General features: G+C 48.0%; 1 protein-coding gene across 2 annotated transcripts in view; it reads right to left on the bottom strand.

The window, feature by feature from the left end:
* Positions 1-21,680, bottom strand: part of herc56.1 (HECT and RLD domain containing E3 ubiquitin protein ligase 56.1) — a 43,468-nt gene that overhangs the window by 15,320 nt on the left and 6,468 nt on the right. The window contains exons 5-11 of one of the 2 annotated variants that reach the window (XM_056281464.1): positions 12,323-12,414; positions 11,922-12,052; positions 11,034-11,158; positions 10,860-10,936; positions 9,619-9,737; positions 9,395-9,454; positions 9,190-9,295 (exon numbers count right to left, since the gene is read on the bottom strand). In XM_056281464.1, coding sequence (XP_056137439.1) covers positions 9,190-9,295; positions 9,395-9,454; positions 9,619-9,737; positions 10,860-10,936; positions 11,034-11,158; positions 11,922-12,052; positions 12,323-12,414 — 710 coding nt within the window. The remainder of the gene's footprint in view (positions 1-9,189; positions 9,296-9,394; positions 9,455-9,618; positions 9,738-10,859; positions 10,937-11,033; positions 11,159-11,921; positions 12,053-12,322; positions 12,415-21,680) is intronic. The other variant, XM_056281465.1, reaches the window with a different exon arrangement.

Raw genomic sequence — 21,680 nt, 5'->3', positions numbered from 1 at the left:
CATCTGGGAATGGAACAGGTTGCATAGGCATAGTATGTGTAACAGCTGTCTTGTCATGCTGCTGGCATGTGAGGCAAGATTTGATTGTGGCTTCGACTTGTGCATCCATCCCAGGCCACCAGTAGAGGTCCCTGAGACGTTGTTTTGTTCTGACGATGCCCTGATGTGTCTCGTGAGCCAGTCGTATCAGTTGTGGCTACAGTTGCTGTGGCACCAGTAGACGGTGGTCTCCTCACAGGACACGTCCATCCACTACGGACAGTTCTGCTCTCAGTCTGTAGTAGGGTGTCAGTGTTGGATCCAGACCTGAGTGTGGCCATCTTGTGGCGATGAACTTGCGCTGCTGTGACTGAACAGGGCATGCTTGACAGGCCTCCTTGAATTCATCTGCAGACACAGCTGAGAAACTGCCGATGAGTGCCACCACCTCCAGCTCGTCCTCCTGTCCCTGATCAGCAGTTAGCAACGGGAGCCTGGACAGACAGTCAGCTGTGACATTTTCTGTGCCAGGTCTGTACTGCATGTCATAATCAAACGACAGCAACCTAGCAGCCCACCTAGCTATACGCATACCAGCTCTGTCCAGCCCCTTAGAGGAGAGTAGTGTAGTGAGGGGGCTGTGGTCTGTACGTAATGTGAAGCGTCTGCCCCACAGGTAGGTCCTCCATTTCTCTGTAGCCCAGACACACCCCAAAGCTTCTTTCTCCACCGTGGAGTACTTCCGCTCTGCTGATGCATGCAAGTGTGCATGACGCAAACGCCACTGTTCTCTCGGAGTTGTCTGGGTGTATTTGAGTCAGCACAGCCCCAACCCCATCATCTGAAGCGCCAGTGGTTACGATGGTGGGCAGATCAGGGTCAAACAGGGTCAGCGCATGACTGTGTACAATCAAGTGCTGCACTGTTTCAAAGCTCTGCTGTGCACTTGCGGTCCAGACATACGCAGCATCTCCTCGCAACAGGCTGTGCATAGGCTCCACCACTGAGGAGTAGTTGGGAATGAACTTTGCATACCATGAAGTGAGCCCCAGAAAGGAGCGGAGGCCAGAGGCATCCTTGGGGGCAGGTGCCTGCAACGCTGCCTCCACATGACAGGGGTCTGGCTGTATCCCCTGGGCTGACACCCTGTGGCCCAGGAAGCCAAGCTTTTCCTGCCTGAATTTGCACTTTGCCATGTTCAGTTTCAGCCCTGATGCAATGATGGCCTGGAGTACTGCTCGGAGATGGCATCATGTTGTTCCCTGGTTTTCCTATGGATGATCACATCATCCAAGTAGCATCGGCACCCGGGTAAGTCTTTCAGTATGGTCATTATCATCCACTGGAAGCAGCTAGGCCCTGAAGCCAGTCCATATGGGACACGTTTAAACCTGAAGAGACCCTCGTATGTGATGAAAGCAGGTACTGCAGGTACTGCTCCAGTACCTGATGATATGCACTCTGCAGGTCCAGTTTGGAGAAAACAGTTCCCCCTCTGAGCTCTGAAAACATTTCCTCCATGTGTGGGAGAGGGTAGCTGTCCACCACTATAGCGTTATTAGGCTCCCTTAAGTCCACACATAACCTAATAGCTCCCTCTTTCTTTGTGGTCACTACAATAGGGGAAACCCACTCTGATGACTCGATAGGCTCTATAATGTCCAGTCTTTGACGCTTCTCAAGCTCCTGCATAACTGCACCTCTCACTGCAAAAGGTACGCGGCGCAGGCTTTGCTGAATTGGGGTCACATCTGTGCGCACTTCGAATTTGTGAACAAATCCTTTTGCATAGCTCAGTGTCTTCCCGTTGCCTCGTTCTGAAATGGATGAAACAGCATCTGGGTGACGTGTGACTGGGGAGCATGTCGGACTTGCAACCTGACCATTCACTAACTGGATATCAAGTCCAGCAAACAAGTCTCTGCCTAGAATGGCCGTGCCCAAGTGTGTAACATATATCTCACTCCTCATACTTTTACTGGCATATGACCCAGTGGCATGTAGAGTTCCACTCACTAGAATAGGATTGCCTCTGTAACTCACAAGTTTCAGTGTCAGTGTACTCAGTGGGGCATTTGGGAAAAGTTGCATTAACATTGCATTGGGAAGGACTGAAACAGCAGAGCCCGTGTCCAGTATAAGTGCCACATTTTGTGTTGTCTGCCCCTCAACAGCCATATGTACTGGGCACATTATTTTATTCCCAGTGCGAGCTACAGTGTCTACATTTAATATAGTCACTTCAGGCACAGTGCGCTCTACTTGTTCCACATCATCTGTGATTTCACTTACTCTCTTTGGCCCCCTACACACCTTTGCAAATTGCCCCTGTTTCCTGCAGTTATTACAGCGGGCCATCCTGGCGGGGCAAGATGGGTAGGAAGCTTTATGGTCACGTGTTCCACATCTGAAGCATGTTAGCCCTTGTCTCTTGGCGTTGTCTCTCGTGGGCGCTGGCGGTTCCCTGGTTGTGTCCACCGTCTGCACACCCACAGCTGCCGCGGGCGGCGCTGCAGCCGCAGTTCCCCGGTCCATCATTTTAGCATTAGATGTGACGGATTCAATTAGTCCAGCAATAGTCACAACCTTTTCCAGAGTTAGGAGCACCTCCAGCAGCAAACGCTCTCTTATCCGATTGGAGTTAGTCTTTTCCACCAACTGGTCCCGTAGCATGTCATCCTCAAACGTTTTAAAGTCGCACGTAGCAGTGAGTTCTCTCAGCGCGGACACGTACTGTGCCACTGATTCTCCGTGATACTGACTCCTTAGTCTAAACTTGTATCTTTCAGCCACCACGCTAACAGCAGGAACGAAAAACTTCGTCAGTGCAGCTACCGTTGCATCACAAGATTCATCTTCGCAAGTCAGTGTGTAAAATAGTCTCTGCCCCTCAGCACCCAGGCTATGGATGAGAAGCGCGCGCATTCTAGCTTCTGACATTTTCTCCGCCGAAGCTAGCAGATAATTTTCAAAAGCACGTAGCCAGCTTGAAAGCTTATCGAAGGCTCACCCGGAGACATGAGAAAAGGTGGCATTTGGTTCACATTCACAGCCATCGTCGCCAATATGTTGTGTTGCTAAGGGACCACTCGAAGACACACGTCTGTTGGCATACGCTTCTTTACTTCAACAACCCACGTCACACTCCTTCTCCCCTCTTACAGTCACTTACATCCTATCTTGTCCTCTAGCTTTCCCTACTGTCCTCCAACTGCATAAACTCAAGACGTCACAGAAGGCTAACGGTGGCTGGCGCCCATGTGGCGATTACCGCCGCCTCAACAACGCCACGACGCCAGACCGCTACCCCGTCCCGCACATCCAGGACTTCTCCGTGCACTTGGCGGGGGCGGTCATCTTCTCCAAGGTGGACCTCGTGCGCGGATACCACCAGGTGCCGGTCCACCCGCAAGCTGTGCCGAAGACAACAGTAATCACGCCGTTCGGCCTGTTCGAGTTCCTGAGGATGCCGTTTGGACTCAAGGGGGCTGCACAGACCTTTCAGCGGCTCATGGACTCTGTGCTGCGAGATATGCCGTTCCTGTTTGTTTACCTGGACGACATTCTCGTGGCCATTACGTCCGCAGCGGAGCACCTGGTCTGACACCGCCTTGTTGGCGAACCCATCACCAACTGCCCCAGTAGCACTCACCACGGATGCCTCAGATTACGCCGTGGGGGCAGTGTATGAGCAGTGGGTGGGTGGAGCCTGGCAGCCGCTTGCTTTTTTCAGCCACCAGCTGCGCAGCAGTGAGAGGAAATACAGCACCTTCGACCGGGAGCTTCTTGGCCTGTTTCTCACCATCCACCGCTTCTGGTTCCTGCTGGAAGGCCACCGGTTCTCTGTGTATGTGGACCACAAGCCGCTGACATTCACCATGGCTACAGCCACCGAGCCGTGGTCTGGGTGCCAGCAGTGGCAGCTCTCTTACTTCTCAGAGTTCACCACTGACATCCGGCACGTCGCCGGCAAGGACAACTTCATCGCCGAATGCCTCTCCCAGGCGATGTTTGGAGCCATCCACTTGGGACTCGACTACGCAGCTATTGGTGCAGACCAGGCTGCTGACACATAAATGCAGGCCTACCGGACTGCTGACACCGGGCTGCAGTTGAAGGATGTGGTGTTCGACGACGCCGGGGCCACGCTTCTCTGTGTGACATCTCCACGGGTCAGCCCCATGGTGCCCACAGGCTGGCAGCAACGGGTTTTCGACGTCATCCATGGCCTTTCACAGCCAGGCGTGAAGGTGTCAGCAGAGTTGGTGGGGGCCAAGTTCGTGTGGCATGGCCTCAGGAAGGACGTTAAGGACTGGGCAGGCACCTGTGTGGTGTGTCAGCGCTCCAAGGTTCACCGCCAGAACAAAGCACCCCTGGCACTGTTCCCAGTGCCTGGGAGGCGTTTCGACCATGTCAATGTGGACCTAGTAGGACCCCTTCCCTCCTCCTGTGGTTTCACTCATCTCCTTACCATGGTGGACAGGACCACTAGGTGGCCAGAGGCTATTCCGTTGTCAACCACCACGTCTGCTGAGGTGGCCTAGGCGTTCATCGTGTCCTGGGTAGCCCGGTTTGGCACGCCATCTGACCTCACTTCTGACCGGGGCCCGCAGTTCACATCCGAGCTCTGGACTGCAGTCTCTGAAAGACCAGGGGTGCACCGCACCACGGCGTACAACCCTCATGTGAGCAGTTTCATTGTTCTATGAAGGCTGCTCTTCGGGCCAGCCTCACAGATGGTAGCTGGGTCGACCGGCTCCCATGGGTCATGCTTGGCCTGCAGACCGCCCCTAAGGAAGACCTCCAGTCCTCGTCGATCGAGCTGGTTTACGGCCAGCCACTGCGGGTCCCAGGGGAATTTCTCCCAGACGGCGCGGCACCCTGGTCTGCTGCCCGCCAATGGGCTGTGTTCCAGGACGTTGCTGGCATTTTCACTCCAGTCCCAACTTCACAGCACGGCCTCCCTCAGTCTTACATCCCCACGACCTGCAGTCGGCCGGGTACATCTTCATCCAGCATAATGCCCACCGTACCCCCCTACGATGGCCCCTTCCGTGTCCTGGTGGCGGGGTATAAGAACTTTGTTGTGGATGTCGGTGGTAAGCAGGAGTGGGTTTCGGAGGACCGCCTCAAGCCAGCTCAGCTGGACTTGGATAGGCCGGTTCAACTGGCCCAGCCCCCTCAGCGTGGACGCCCCCCTGCTGCTACACCCATCAAGATGAGCAGTTTTGGCCGCATTATTCATCCCCCACCACGTTGATTTTATTTTCTTTTTTGTCATGGTGAATTCTGGGGGGTTGTGTGTAGTGACCTACTTGCAGGTTAGATATTCACCATGTGGGCCAGAGATGGTCCCTTTAAGACAGTGGGCGGGAGTTAGCAAGGGGTATTGTGGGTAGGCACGAGGCTGAGGTTTGTAGCAGAATGAACTGTTGACTTTGTTGGAGTTGGTTGGAGGAAATAAACAACCCCACGGCTGTGTGGTCAAAAGGAGAAGTGGTCTCGTCTCCTTTCTTTCATCCTCCACAGTAGAACCAAAAGTGGATGGAGGAAAGTGGCAAGGCTAATATGAAGGCTCATAATATGCTAATATGAAGGCTTATAATCATTTATATCTTTATTCTCTTAACAGAGCTTCCAGTGGTAGTGAAAGAGTTGAATGAAGTAATTGAAAAAGTTCTAACCTCAACTCCTGCATCCACCTGGTCAATGCCCACAACATCTGTAGGCTCACCAGTTTCTGCATGTGTTTCTCCTCAAGCATCTGATGATATGGTAAGTACCTCACATGTATAGATATGTTATGGTCCATATGGGAAAATGCATATAATACTATTTCCAGGTAAATCTGTAAATTAACCAACTCCGCGGTGACTTTACACATTAATTGGAAATCTGCATCTATGGTGAATGTGCATGTTAACTGGTTAACTTTCACCAGACAGGAAATCTGGGTGGCATTCCCACAGTTCCCAATGTAACGGTTAATGTGGATGAAAACGCTACAGAGCAGTGTGTTCAGGCTCTCATTTGTGTGGCACAGTAGCATTTTGCATCCCATTACTCAATTCATTGGGAGATATGGGAATGCCATATTGCACAGTTGATGAATAGGTAGATTTACCAGGAAATGTGTATCATTATTTTATCATTACTTTGATATGTAAAAACAATGTATGACCATTTGCAAACTAAATGATCATTCAATTGTTTTGTAGGTGTGTCTTGTGCCAGGCTCTGATGTCAAAGTCCCTAGACGACAGCTTAACTCTCTGCAGACTTCAAGTCCATCAGTCTGCATCAGTGACCTTGCAGTGCTTGTCTATGGCAGGGAAACCCTGTCACATTCAAGTTTGACGGGGAGACAATCAGGGGCACACAAACACATGGACTCAGAGCCACAACTCGATAGCACAAAACTTGATGCTATAATTGGTGAGTGCTTAGGGGAATTTCATTCTAAAATAAACTTACATAAAATTAAAATAAAACACATTATTCATTTACAGCTTTTCTTACAAAATGACAGCAGTGTTCCATGTTGGCAATTTTGCTGATTGCATTAGTATTCAGATAACAATCAGGCTTAAGTTGAATTTCACGTCCCTACAGGCTGTTTTAACTATATTATTGTGTTACTGCTGTGTGGTAAATTTGTGATAGAAAAAAAAATATTGAAGTAATGTTTTGTTTTGTTTTTGTGTCTGTTTAACTCACAGGCTATGCTCTGTCAAAGTTCCCTGACATCAGCATGCAAGATGTGAGATGTGTCATAAGAAAAAAATGCAACAACGAAAGCTATGCCAAGCAGGCCACGAAGAAGACCATTTGAAAGGGACGTTTTTTTAATGTTTTTGTTGAGCTTTTTTTTTCCTTCGATTTTGTGGTTCCACTACCTCAGGATGGCCATTTAACAGGGCAGAAAATGTAGAGAATCCAGTCAGACTGAGTCTCATCACCAGCCAGTCAGACTAGCTTGGTCTAGTCAGAAAGGCACGAACTGAGGAAGCCTCTTGGATGAGAGGCGAAACGTCTTCACGGATATATACCACGTCCAGTTGCACTTGATTCAACTCCTTTGGACTTACAGTATAGTTCTCAGTATAGTTGCAGTACAAAATAAAACTTAGATGTGAACTATTTTTGTACTTAAGTTTACTACTCCTACATTTACAGTATACTTAAAAGTTTACTATTATAAATTGAAAAGTGGGCCAATTTAGTCCGAAGAAGTATTAAAATAGTATACTTACAAGTACACCACTAATACATTGATATTAGTATACTTACTACATAAAGTAAACTTGGGAATTATACTTCAACTGCACTAAAGTTTACTTAATAAAATTAACTTTAAGTATACTTTTTTTTTTGTAAGGGTAGTATGTTCAATTATGGTCATATTTACCATTACCTTGTCGAGACAGTCTCGTACCCAGGGTGTGACAGAAGAGACAGACGAAAGCTCCGAAAGTGAAAGCGATTTAGGTGACACCATAACAGCAAAACCTTTTAAAAAAAGGAAGGAACTTGCTCAAAAGAGTCTTTGTTGAGGATGTTCAAGAAAATAACAAACATTTCTTTTTACGAGCCCATGTGCAGCACTTGATGAAGAAGGATTACCTCCAGTGCGCACTGGGACGGTTTGCAGCTGAATGTGAAAAGGCTGGGATAAGAGTCAGCACCTCCAAGTCTGAGGCCATGGTTCTCTAACGGAAAATGGTGGATTGCTCCCTCCGGGGTGGAGATGAGTTTTTGCCTCAAGTGAAGCAGTTCAAGTATCTCTGAGTCTTGTTCACGAGCGAGGGTAGGATGGAGGGGGAGATTGGACCGGTGGATTGGGGCAGCATCAGCAGTAATGCGGACGTTGTACCGGACCGTTGTGGTGAAGAGCGAGCTGATCCGGAAGGCAAAGCTCTCAATTTGCCAGTCGATCTTCGTTCCAACCCTCAGCCACTGTCATGAGCTTTGGGTAGTGACCGAAAGGGGGAGATCGCAGATAGCGGCTGAAATGAGTTTCCTTCATAGGGTGTCTGAGCTCAGCCTTAGAGATAGGGTGAGGAGCTCGGACATCCGGAGGGAGCTTGGAGTGGAGCTGCTGCTCCTTCGCGTTGAAAGGAGCCAGTTGAGGTGGTTAGGGCATCTGATTAGGATGCCTCCTGCGGGCCTTCCTTTGGAGGTTTACCGGGCACAGCCAACTGGGAGGAGACCCCGGGGTAGACCCAGAACTCGCTGGAGGGACTACATGTCCAATCTGGCCTGGGAATGCCTTTGGATCCCCCAGGAGGAGCTGGAGGGCGTTGCTGGGGAGAGGGATGTCTTGAGTGCCCTACTTAGCTTGCTGCCACAGCGAACCGAATGAATGAATGAATGAATGAACAGTGGATATATAAGAACAGCGACATGCACATGTATTGCAAGGAGGCAGCCTTTCTTTATATCGTGAATCCGATCTACAAGTTCCCCAGCAGCAATGCTTTGTGGCACCTTTTCTAGATTGTTTGGCTCCCTCTATGACAAGGTTACCAGCCATCGTAAACACAAATCTTCTGCAAGACCACTTTCGCACACTACGAAACGAAGAGCAGTTTGTCCGCAAATCAATCCCATGATTCAATGCGCGCTCAAGCCTGTTCTATTTTTAGAATCGCTGTGGAGCCCTATTAGAGAGTCTAAATTTCACAAGTATGTTTGCAAAATGTGGGCTAATGGCATGGAGACAATTCACTAAATTACATTATGGATTATAGCCACAAATGTGTACGTTTTTATACATTTCAATCACAAACATCATCTTAACTATATTATAAAAAGATAAGTAAGACAGGTAGGTTAATTAGGAAAGATAAGTCAAAGGGAAAGAACATTTTGATTTTGAAAGATCAGAAACACTAACATGTCTTATTACATGTTGATAAGGTTTAGAGATGAAATTGAAAACACACTTTAAAAAGTTATCTGAACGTGAATTAAATAAATACATCATGCAAAATTGTATATTGTACTAATTCTGCAGCAAAATAATCAAAACACTGGTAAAAGTACTCATATAAATCTGAAAATTCCAGCTGTATAAAATAAAATTCAAAATTTTACTAAGTAGTCAATTATCTCTCAGCTGTACCAACCTTCAACCTTCTGTAACTACTAGCAACCGAGACACCAATGAAGGATGAGTGTGAAGGATGAGTGTAGGTGTGTGCTCAGTACCTCTGCCAGCACTCGTTTTTCTCTCACCAGCTTCTGGAAAGCTGCCCGTGCAAGCGACATATTCAGACCCGAATACGTTAGAGACGTTTGGAAATGGCTGTCGTTCCTGAAAATGAAAGTCGTATAAAGGCAATGAATTCATGGCAATAATGCCAACCCTCTTCGCTTTCAGAGCTGGTAGTCATATCAGAGCCATTGCTTCTACCTTCTGTCAAGGAAACTTCTGTTCATGCAGCATGCTGAGGAAAACGTTTTCTGGATTTCCCTGTGAAGTTGTAACACATCATTTCCATAACGTCAAATGTGAAAATCTATTGGAACTAAGTCATTGATCGCATTATGGAACAAAACGGCAATGCAGATAATCGAGTTAATCTTCGTCAGAGATTGTATCCCTTCCTTATATCTCCACAGAACTGTTTTACTTACTTTCGAGTGGTTTTCCATGGTTTGTTGTCGCTGTCAGAGAGACAGGTGTCCACCATAGTATCCAGGGACAGCTGGACTACATCCCCGTCACTCACACCATGTGCCCCCGCAGCAGGTTCCTGCCCAGAGAACCAGCTCATTTAATGAATATTAATTGTTAATTAATTAATTAATTGATTGATTGATTAATCGGAAGGTTATTGCTCAGGATACCAGCTCATTTAATGAATATCAACTGTTGATTGATTGATTGATTGATTGATTGATTGATTGATTGATTGATTGATTGATTGATTGATTGATTGATTGATGTTGAGGTTCCTTCTCAGACAACCAGCTCATTTAATGCGTCATAGGAAAAAAGAGGCAAATAATCTGCATGGTACATGTATCAAACAATGAAAAGTAATAATAACACAAGAAAAATAAATAAACCAAGAGTTAAAGGGAAGGATTACAAGATGGTTGTGAGACCAGCTATGTTCTACCCGTTTTCCAGGAACTCTGCCTCTGATTGGCTAGTACTCGTTGCCTCCGTTGATTAGGTTGGTTAAGGTTAGGGTTAGGGTGGTTAAGGTTAGGGTTAGGGTGGGGTTAGGGGTAGGGTTAGCCAATCAGAGATAGAGTAGGGGCGGGTCTTCCCGGAATCCAGGTGAACGCTCTCTCAACGAGCACTAGCCAATCAGAGGCAGAGTTCCCGGAAAACGGTTACGAAAAAAAATCACGCATGTTTATGGTTAGGAGACAGTGGCACTGTTGAAAAGACAGGAGGTGGTGCTAGAGGTGGCAGAGTTGAAGATGCTAAGATTTTCATTGGGAGTGATGAAGAAGGACAGGATTAGGAACGAGTATATTGGAGGGACACTCAGGTTGGACGGTTTGAAGGCAAGAGAGGCAAGATTGAGATGGTTTGGACATGTGTTGAGGAGAGATGCTGGGTATATTGGAAGAAGGATGCTGAATATGGAGCTGCCAGGGGAAAGGAAAAGAGGAAGGCCAAAGTGGATGTTTATGGATGTGGTGAGGGGGGACATGCAGGTGGCTGGTGTGACAGAGGAAGATGCAGAAAACAGGAAGAAATGGAAACAGATGATCCGCTGTGGCGACCCCTAACAGGAGCAGCCGAAAGTAGTAGCTGTAGTAGTAGTAGTAGTAGACAATAAAAATAATTAAATAATTAAATACAAATGCCAAACTTCATATGTAAAATTATCATATTGTTGATGCATTTATTTGGATACCTGCTGCCAAGTGCACATGGCAAAAGAACAGTTTCCTCCTGCGTATATGTGTTCAACTTCATGACCAGCAAATATATCTGGAGGAGTGATAAAAAAAAAACAAACAATTTCATCTAATCCAGTTCATCTAATTCTCGTTATGTATCTTTTTTTTTCATCCATGAATTTATTTACCGTGTGTGAGGTGAACGGGCAGAGGCACTGATTGATTCCCTGCTGCTCCACGTCCCAGCTGCCCCTGCTCCCCCAGGCCAAAGGAGTAGACCTTCTTTGAATCTGTTAAAACTAACGTGTGATGTCTGACCCACAAGGCCAGATGACATGAACAAACAGTGTTTTAGTGTTTGGCAACAAACACAATGGGATGTTACTATGTAACATATAGTAACATATTGTAACATAGTAACGCATAGTAACACATACTGTTACTACTATATGTTACTATTTGTTACTATGTTATTATGTTACTATGTGTGTTGTTACTGTGCAAATTATTTTCAGTCATGCATTAGCTCACCATATGTTTGTGTGTGTGTGTGTGTGTGTGTGTGTGTGTGTGTGTGTGTGTGTGTGTGTGTGTGTGTGTGTGTGTGTGTATCCCTATGTTTTACAGATCATGAACAAGAAAGGCTCAGAAGAGCCCATTCTCATCCGAGGGTGCCATGTATTGGATGCTTTTGACAAAGCATCTATAGCATCTATATTTTAGGCCGGAGGAGCCCTTCGATGCCTGTATGAGATGCGTGATCTTGGCTTGATAACAACAACCTCTACGTCTGTATCAGACACTACCTAATTTAAACCCTGACCTTAAACCACAACCTAACTCTAACCACTACCAAACCTCTTTGTAATAAATATTCAGAAATCAGAGTAGAAATTTGACATTGGAGTCTATGGAACACCTTCAGTGTCTCTGTACATACACTAGAGGGGGCTTTTTATGTCTAAGTAACAATGTTTTGTCAGTTGTGTCAGGGGCGTCAACACAGGATGCCGTGGGCGGAGCATGAGTTGCTCAGAGGCGTTGTGTTGCAGAAACATCTGAGGAGCTCACCATACCTTCCACAAGCAATCTTCCTGCCCTTTGCCCCCAAGAGCTCCACAACCAGACGAGGGCGTAGTTCATTTTGAAGTGAGTTGTGCCCAAGCTGTCCATGTTGCCCAGAGCCAAATGTAAAAACGGTGCCATCCTGGAGACCCAAGCACATGTCCATACCGTCATCACATAGAACCAACTCACAAACTCTGAAAAGCTCCTGAAAGTTGTTAAGAATTTGACCACTTGACTCATTTGACCACAACACAGATCACAGATGGAGAATCATATTTTCTTTGCTCTTGCTACATGAAACAAATAAGTACATTTTTATTCGTGTTAATAATAAAATGTGACTAACATAACAGACAAACAGTAATGATTGGTTTACATATTTAAAGTGATGATATAATTAAACATTCACCTTCGTTAGAGTTGCAGTGTGGTCCTCGCCACAGGTGATGTAAACCGTTTTCTTCGTGGTGAGATAATGAGCAGGGGTCGGGATATTTCTGTCTATAAACATGTAAAAAAAAGTGCTAGCTGCTGTTGCCATTCATTTGATTTTCAGTTTCATGTAGTTTAGTGAATAAAGTGATAACAACCATTAGTAAGTCATTTATAAGTCATTACTTAATCATGACCAAATCATGAATATACCCATGTAAATGAAGAGTTGATAGTATTTTGACAGTACAGTGGGGCAGCATTGCATTATGGGTGGTACAGTGTAGGGATAAGGTTTGACATGGTCACATGTTGGTTTGGTCTGGTCAACCTGAAGGCAAAGATCTGGGAGATCGATCGTTAATCATAATCAACTGCGTTCACTGTGTCTCTTTCAGGAAGGCCTGATCCCCACGTCCCCCTAAGGCCTGAACCCTGAACCCTGAAGTCTGAACCCTGAAGTCTGAACCCTCAACCCTCAACCCTGAATTCTGAACCCTCAACCCTGAACTCTGAACACTGAACCCTCAACCCTGGACTCTGAACCCTGAGTCCTATCTTTAAGGAGTTAGTGAAATTTTCTAAGTGTAACCAGGTTAAAATTAATGTTTTTATTTTATTTTGTTTGAGTATGAAATATCACCAAATCCTGTCTGTGTGCTGTTATTTGTGTTTACTACATTTTATTTTATGTCATTATTTACTTTTATGTATGTTTTACAACGACCGTCATATACGTGTACTGTCGCTTTAAGAGAGAGGTCTTGTGGGTACACGGAAGAGGGAACGCGGGAGAGGCCATTTTGTTTTGTGGGAGGAGTCTCAAGCAGCAATCGAGCCGAGCCACACGTGTTTCTTACCGTAGGACAGTTTTTTTTGCTGGTTGAGGAGAACGTAACTTTGAGTATCCCTGTAAGAAGATACTGCAAGCTGTGGGATAAAATACTTGTTTATCCTTTCTTACATCGGAGTCCCGTGGACGGTTTCTCCTTCTAACGCACACGAGTGAAGTCCGGGTAGTGGTTGAACTTCGACCCCCACGTCCGTAAGAAACACCGCTCCCGCTGGAGGACTGGACGTTTGTCGAAGAGTTTGAAACCAAAATAAATGGCAAGGTGGGCCAAATAGAGTCCTGTGTGTCCCCCCTCCTTCTTTGATCATGATGATGATGATGATGATGAGAAATTGAGGGCCCCCACAACACCTGGGACCCCACCGAAAATAGAACACAACGCAGAGCTACTGATGAGAGTGACGGGCGTGCAGCAGGCTGACCAGCATAGAATAGCATAGGACTGCCCCCGTTACATTGGTGCCGTGACCCTCCTGGATCCTGAGAGCGACATCAGTTGCTCGCCGCGGGAGGCTGCTGTCGTCATCAAGCCCCAGACGTCCTCAGGTATTTCTATAGACTGTACGCTCATGTTACAGTGGACTGGAGTTGAGCTGTGTGGACACTGGACAGTCATAGCTGTGGTTACCATGGACTGGGCTTGTGAACAGGACATTTGTATATATTGAAGGAAGAAAAACACACGAGAAAAAAAAGGAAAAAAAGGTTAATGTTGATGTGATTGAAGGACTCGTGTGAATAATCTATTGATCTAAACTACTGGATATGTGCATATGTGATTAATCTATTGGTGAATTTGTTGATTGTGTGTGATTGTTTCAATCTCTTAGTGATTTCTAGATTCAATTATTTAAATGAATTCAGCTTTTCACTTTTTTATTTTATTTTTTATTTTATCTGAGTGTTAGAGGTAGGAACATGGCAGAGGGTGGTTCGTACGTAGGTGGGGGTAACATTGCTGATCAGGATCTTTTGGATCGCCAGTGTGCTATGGAGAGGGGGTACCAGTTAGATGTGGGTGGGGGTTTACGGCTAGGTGTAGGTAGGAGTTTCGGGCAGCTCTTAGAGGGCGGGGAACCAGACACCAGAGCACCAGGACCTAGAGACCCGACCACATTTGGCACTCCTCAGTTCACCTCCACACGCTACATAGAACGGGCCAGGCCAGGTATCAGCGAAGGGTCTGTGCTAGGTAACAGCGATCAGCCAGTGGGTGAGTTAGCCACGCTCATTACTCAGTTAGCAGAGAAGATAGGAGAGTCAATCACTGCTAAGCTGCAGGAAAAACAAATGCTTAGAAACACACACACAGACAGTGCTAGGTCTGCTGAACAGCGTTTGGAGACAGCTCCTAGTGTTAGAGTAGTAATGCAGACAGACGCTAGGGAGCCTCCTATTTTCAGGGGCGATAGCTCTGATAAGTTTACAGTTCATGAGTGGGAGAGCCTTATGACTTTGTATTTGAGGAAGCGAGCCATTCCAGTTAGTGAGCAGTCACATGAGATTCTAGCTAAGCTTATGGGGAAAGCAGGGGACGTGGTGAGGATAAAGCTGCGCAACACATCTGTCGACCACATAGCGAACCCCCACATTATTTTTGATGTACTGAAGCAACACTTTAGTGACCTCACATACTCGAGCATGCCCCTGGCGGACTTTTACAGTACGCTGCCCAAGCCAGGTGAGGACGCTATGGAGTATTGGATTAGGCTTAATAAAACAGTGGAGGTGGCTGACGAATGCTTGAAGTGGCAGGGCCGTAGTATTGAAGAGCCAAGCCACGAGGTAAGCATGATGTTTATCAAACACTGTCCAGATCAGTCTCTTGCCAATGTTTTTAAGTTCAAGTCCGCAGGGAAATGGTCTGCTAGCGAGATCCAGGAGAGGCTTGATGAGCACATGCTGGAGAGGAAGTCCCGTGTTGCTGCAGGTGGACAACGTGAAGCAGGCGCGGTAGAGCGTAGGTTCCATTCACAGGTTCATGTCCCTGTAGTCGACATGGCTCCCGACTTGAACGAGACCGTGCCGGTGGTGCCATCTCCTGTCCCGGCTCATGCGTCATCTCCTATACCATTTTGTGCAGGGTCTCCTACACCGTCTCCCGCACCGTCTCCCGCACCTGTCTCTGGCGGTGATGACTATATGAGGAGTTTGGTGAGCTTGCTAGACCGTTTGGTCACAATGCAGACTCAGGTTCCAGTTAGCGCTGCAGTCCGGACACCGACGCTGACTCAACCGCCAGCTAACGCCGCAGGGCGGGTGCCAGACGCACCACAGAGGTTGTGCAGGGTTTGTAAGTCTCCGGATCACTCCACATTTTCCCACTGCAGCCGGGAGAACCGATGTATAAACTGTTTGTCTCCTGGTCATTGGAAGAGGGACTGTCCTCACCCTCAGCCGCCCAACCAGCTCCGTTCTCAGCCTGGTGGAAGAGCTGGTCATCAGTCTCGTCCATTAAACTACTAAACCCACACCTACAGAGGGATGGTGTGGGTAATGTAGATGTATCCCTCACTGATGTCTCCGACCTGGCTCACTTGTATGAAGACAAGTGTGCCAAAGCACCTCAGGGTTCGCGTATGGTCATTCAGGCGACACAGAGGATTCAGGCTTTCAGTGACTTGTTCTATGCTCCTGTTCTTGTCAACCAGAGTGTGCAGCTTAATGGCATGTTGGATACTGGCTCTATGTCATGCAGTATCAGTGAAAATGCAGTAGAGAAGCTCCGCTCTGGGGGTGTTTTACCTGAGAAGCAGCAGCCTGAAGAGAACATTGTCTTGATTGGCTGCGGTGGTCTGGAGACTAGGCCTGATGGTTTTTATGACCTCAACATGCAGCTTTATGGTGTTTCCTTTGTCATACCCACTCTGGTCATGCCCGGTCAGCATGATGATCTGATAGTCGGCACAAACGTCATTAAACATGTGGCCCATGTACTCAAGAGTGGTACTGAGTACTGGGACATCGCGTCCAGACAGGAACATCCATCTAGTCCTGACGTTGAACAGTTCTTGTCCATGTTCACGAATGTAGAGCGCTGGAGGGGTGGTGCAGTTCCTGAGAAGATAGGTACTGTTAAGCTCACCCAGGCCGTGACACTCTTACCGAGGCACGAGCACTTAGTCTGGGGCAGACTTGCTGCTAAGGTGCCTATGTCAGCTGGAAGCACTGTTGTTGTGGAGCCGACAGACTCCAAGGCCATGCCACGCAGTGTCCTCGTAGGTCGACTTGTCACACCGCTCTGGGGTGATAGGTGGGTACCCATGACTGTTGTCAATCCATCTGACAAAGCCATCACGCTGAAAAGGAACTGCAAGTTGGCTGATGTGTTTCCATGCTTGGCGATTGAGGACTTTAATGTTTTCCAGGGACTGCAATCAGTTGCAGGGAGGCATGAGTCCAACGCCACAGATAGTGCCTGTCCCCCTGTCCAGCCGGCTAGGAGTTTGTCAGAGCTCGGACTCAGTGACATTGACCTCAGCTCCTGTCAGGTTAGTGAGGCATGCAAGTCCCAGCTCACTCAGCTGCTCACCGAGTACCATGACATCTTCTCCAGGGACTCTCTGGACTGTGGCGAGGTCACAGGATACACACATCGCATCCATCTGGTGGATGAGCGCCCCTTTCGCTTGCCCTACAGGAGGGTTCCCCCAGCCCACTATCAGAAGTTGAGACAGGTTCTCACTGATATGGAGGAGAAAGGGATTATCCGGAAGTCCTCGAGTGCATACGCTTCACCGCTGGTTATGGTATGGAAGAAGGATGGCGGGCTTCGGATCTGCACTGATTTCAGATGGCTGAATGCTCGGACCTTGAAAGACGCTCATCCCTTGCCACACCAGTCGGACTGTCTTGCCGCGCTGGGTGGTAACTGCCTCTTTAGTACGATGGACCTCACCTCTGGCTTCTTCAACATCCCAATGCATGAAGATGACAAGAAGTACACTGCTTTCACGACTCCCCTTGGGTTGCATGAATACAATCGCATGCCACAGGGCCTTTGTAATAGCCCTGCAGCCTTCATGAGAATGATGATTGGGATCTTTGGGGATCTGAACTTCACGAAGCTTTTGTGCTATCTTGATGATCTTCTTGTCTTCGCGCCGTCAGAGGTTGAGGCTCTGTCGAGGCTCCGCACTGTGTTTCAGAGGTTGAGGGAGAACAACTTGAAACTGGCTCCGAAGAAGTGTCATCTGCTGCAGAAGTGGGTGCGGTTTTTGGGCCACGTGGTTGATGGCGGAGGTGTGTCTGTCGATCCCTCCAAAGTAGAGGTCATCTCCAACATGACAGTGCAGGATCTCATGGAAGGTGATGGGTGCACGCCTTCTGTTCGTAGGATCAAATCTTTCCTTGGTATGGTATTTTACTACCAGCATTTCCTCCCGAACTGCTCCTCCGTGGCTAAGCCCCTGTTCGCCCTTACAGCTGGACAAAAGAGGAGGGGGAGGTCAGCTAAGGATAAGAAGCCCCATGGCAGCTTCCGTAAGCTTACCTCCGCAGACTGGACGGCGGAATGTGGGGAAGCATTTGATCTGTTGAAGACGATGTTACTGGAGTGTGTGGTGCTTGCCCATCCAGACTTTGAGGTGCCTTTCATTTTGTCGGTCGATGCGTCTTTGGACGGTCTCGGCGCGGTGCTGTCTCAAGTGCCCCGAGGAGAGTCCAAGGCCAGACCTGTTGGTTTTGCAAGCAAGTCCCTCAGTGCCTCACAGCGGAAGTATCCAGCTCATAGACTGGAGTTCATGGCGCTGAAGTGGAGTGTTTGTGAAAAGTTCAGCCACTGGCTGAAGGGTCAAAGCTTCACCGTTTGGACAGATAATAATCCGCTGACTTATCTCCTAACGAAGCCGAAGCTTGACGCGTGTGAGATCCGCTGGGTGTCTAAATTGGCGTCTTACACTTTCGATCTCAAACACCTGCCAGGGAAGAAAAACGTGGTGGCGGATGCCTTGAGTCGCGACCCTTTTTCCAAGCCCGTCAGTCAGAGGCTACTTAGGGAGCCCTACCCGGCCCTTGTTCAGGAAGCCGACGGGGTTGAGGGGGACTCTGTGCAGGATGTTTTCAGACTCAGTTGCCAGTCCCAAACAGTGAGTAGTGCGCGATCTGGGTTTGCTTGTGATGCAGCTGAGGTCAGGGCTTTTTGTCAAGCCAAATGTGACTGGCCTGATGCATCAGTATTCACAGCACTCAGTTTGGTCCAGCACGTTCAGCATCTGTCGGGTGGTCAGGATACACTGCCAATGTTATCCACCGAGGAGCTCAGGTTGAGTCAGGAGCAGGACCCCTGCATCTCCAAGGTGTTGCCCTTTGTCGCTTTTCGGAAGCGGCCATCGAGACGTGAGAGGCATGGTGCTGACCAGAAGGTCCTCAGGCTGCTGAAACAGTGGGAGAAGTTGGAAGTCAATGATGGTGTCTTGTACAGGGTGACAAAGGACGCAGTGTCCAAGCAGAGGAGGTCTCAGTATGTTTTACCTCTGAGTCTGAAAGACAAGGCACTGTCTGGCATCCACGATCACGCTGGTCATCAGGGCCAGGACCGTACTCTCTCTCTTGCAAGGCAGCGTTTTTATTGGCCTGACATGGAGAGGGATATCAGAGCATATGTCAGATGCTGTCGGAGATGTGTGTTTGGGAAGACCCCAGAGCCAGCTGCTTGCGCGCCCCTGGAGAGCATTAAAACCTCCGCACCGATGCAGCTTGTGTGTATGGATTTCTGGTCCGCTGAGGACAGTAAGCAGCGGTCGGTCGATGTCCTAGTGGTTACTGACCACTTCACTAAGCTTGCTCACGCGTTCCCCTGCGCCAATCAGACAGCGAAGCAGGTCGCCAAGAAACTCTGGGATCATGTATTCTGTGTTTACGGGTTTCCGGAGAGAATACATTCTGACCAGGGCACAAACTTTGAGAGCAACCTGATTGCAGAGCTTCTCAGGTTGGCGGGTGTAGCGAAGTCCCACACGACGGCCTACCATCCTATGGGTAATGGCGGGACAGAGCGGTTTAATCGCACGATGAGGAATATGCTCCGTTCCCTTCCGCTTCAGCAGAAGCAACAGTGGCCTCAGCAGATCCATTCTCTCACGCTCGCGTACAATGCCACTGTTCACGAGACCACGGGTTACGCGCCTTTCTTCCTGATGTATGGGCGTGTCCCAAGACTGCCGGTGGATGTTATGTTCAGGCAGGTTTTGCATGACCCTCACGTTGTTGATTATGACTCTTATGCTCAGTCTCTGCTTTCCTGTCTAAGGAGTGCAATGGAGATCGCTCAGAAGCACTCCACGGCTGAGCAGCAGCATCAGGCGCGACAGTACAACAGACATGCCAAGGGCACTGTCCTGTCTGTCGGGGATCGTGTTTTGGTTGCGAACCAGAGTGAGCGAGGGAAGAGAAAGTTGGCTGACAAATGGGAGAACGGAGTGTACACGGTTGTCGGTGTCAACCCCAATATCCACGTCTACAAGATTCAGGATGCAGAGGGGCACACCAGGGTGGTGCACAGGAACCGTTTGTTGGAGGTCAACTTCTTGCCCCTTCCTGAGTTAGATCAGGGTGAGGAGTCCAGTACAACCAGTCAGTTGTTTGACTGCGCAGAGTCCGATGAGGAGGACAGTGCAGATGTCCTGACGGTCTCAGGGGATGCAGTGGGGCTAGCAGTCTCATCACTTGGAGACTCGCCTAGATCTGATTGGGCAGAAGCGGAAGAGTTCATTCCGTCTAGTCTGGTAGTCAGTCCTGTAGGGGCCACTGCTCAGTCTCCACCCAACACACACGCACCACACAACACACATGCACCACACATAGAGGCATCACACTCACTCGATGTAGGTGTTATATCTCACACTGATTCGCACACAGAAGCACCACACTCACTCGATACAGATGTTGCAGCTCGCACTGTCTCACGCACACAAGTAGAGAGCGATGGTCGGGTTAGGACACGAACAGGGAGGGTGGTGAGGTCAGTGAACAGGTTAATAGAATCTATGGCTCAGATGCCATTTCTACGGAGTGTGAGGGTTTGAACTTTGATTGAGGTTGGAGTCATTCAAACTAGTTTAATGTGAGTTATTAGGTGTCTATCAGACAGGGTTGTTTTGGGCCAAGTGCATGGTGTGGCGTATCAGGCGTCACATTGATCTAGGGGAATACTGAGACTTGATCAACCTCATTATTTTCTGAACCTCGTAACCGAGGTAGCTCCTAAGTTGACTGGAGGACTAGGTCCTTCTTTTCACTTGTGCCAGTACTCAGTGATGGGCTTTTCCTTTCCTCTTTCTCTTTTTATCCTGCTGTCAGGATGTTGGTGAATTTCAGGAGGGGTGAATGTAACCAGGTTAAAATTAATGTTTTTATTTTGTTTTGTTTGAGTACGAAATATCACCAAATCCTGTCTGTGTGCTGTTATTTGTGTTTACTACATTTTATTTTATGTCATTATTTACTTTTATGTATGTTTTACAACGACCGTCATATACGTGTACTGTCGCTTTAAGAGAGAGGTCTTGTGGGTACACGGAAGAGGGAACGCGGGAGAGGCCATTTTGTTTTGTGGGAGGAGTCTCAAGCAGCAATCGAGCCGAGCCACACGTGTTTCTTACCGTAGGACAGTTTTTTTTGCTGGTTGAGGAGAACGTAACTTTGAGTATCCCTGTAAGAAGATACTGCAAGCTGTGGGATAAAATACTTGTTTATCCTTTCTTACATCGGAGTCCCGTGGACGGTTTCTCCTTCTAACGCACACGAGTGAAGTCCGGGTAGTGGTTGAACTTCGACCCCCACGTCCGTAAGAAACACCGCTCCCGCTGGAGGACTGGACGTTTGTCGAAGAGTTTGAAACCAAAATAAATGGCAAGGTGGGCCAAATAGAGTCCTGTGTGTCCCCCCTCCTTCTTTGATCATGATGATGATGATGATGATGAGAAACTGAGGGCCCCCACAACACCTGGGACCCCACCGAAAATAGAACACAACGCAGAGCTACTGATGAGAGTGACGGGCGTGCAGCAGGCTGACCAGCATAGAATAGCATAGGACTGCCCCCGTTACATAAGCAAAAAAAAAGTAAAAATTTTCTGCCATCCTGACACTGCCAGTATTTAATATTGTCTACTTGACAGCAACACCTAAATGTCTTTATACATACAAGTCTCCAAATCGGTGCTTACTGAATATGTTCAAATTTGACCTCCATTATAGCCAATAGAAAAAAGACTGAGACCCCAAAAAACAGGTGGGGGTCCACCAGCACCAGCCCTCACAGAGGCTGGAGAGATGGTCCTCAGTCAGAACAGAGGTGACCTGCTGCTGAGGGCATCTCTGGAAGAAGCTCATGTGACCCAACCACCCCCAGGACACAAGGGTCAACATAAGAGCTTAGTTATTCAAATCAGTGATCGATGTACATTCATGCTTCTGCCAGTGTTAGTTCAGTGACGCCCACCCATCCATCTTACACACTACTTGTCACACTGATGGGCTT

This window comes from Lampris incognitus, chromosome 6 (assembly GCF_029633865.1).
Source record: "Lampris incognitus isolate fLamInc1 chromosome 6, fLamInc1.hap2, whole genome shotgun sequence".
In the NCBI taxonomy this organism is placed as follows: Eukaryota; Metazoa; Chordata; class Actinopteri; order Lampriformes; family Lampridae; genus Lampris; species Lampris incognitus.
The sequence above is the reverse complement of the archived record's forward strand: the minus strand, read 5'-3'. Positions and strand labels throughout refer to the sequence as shown.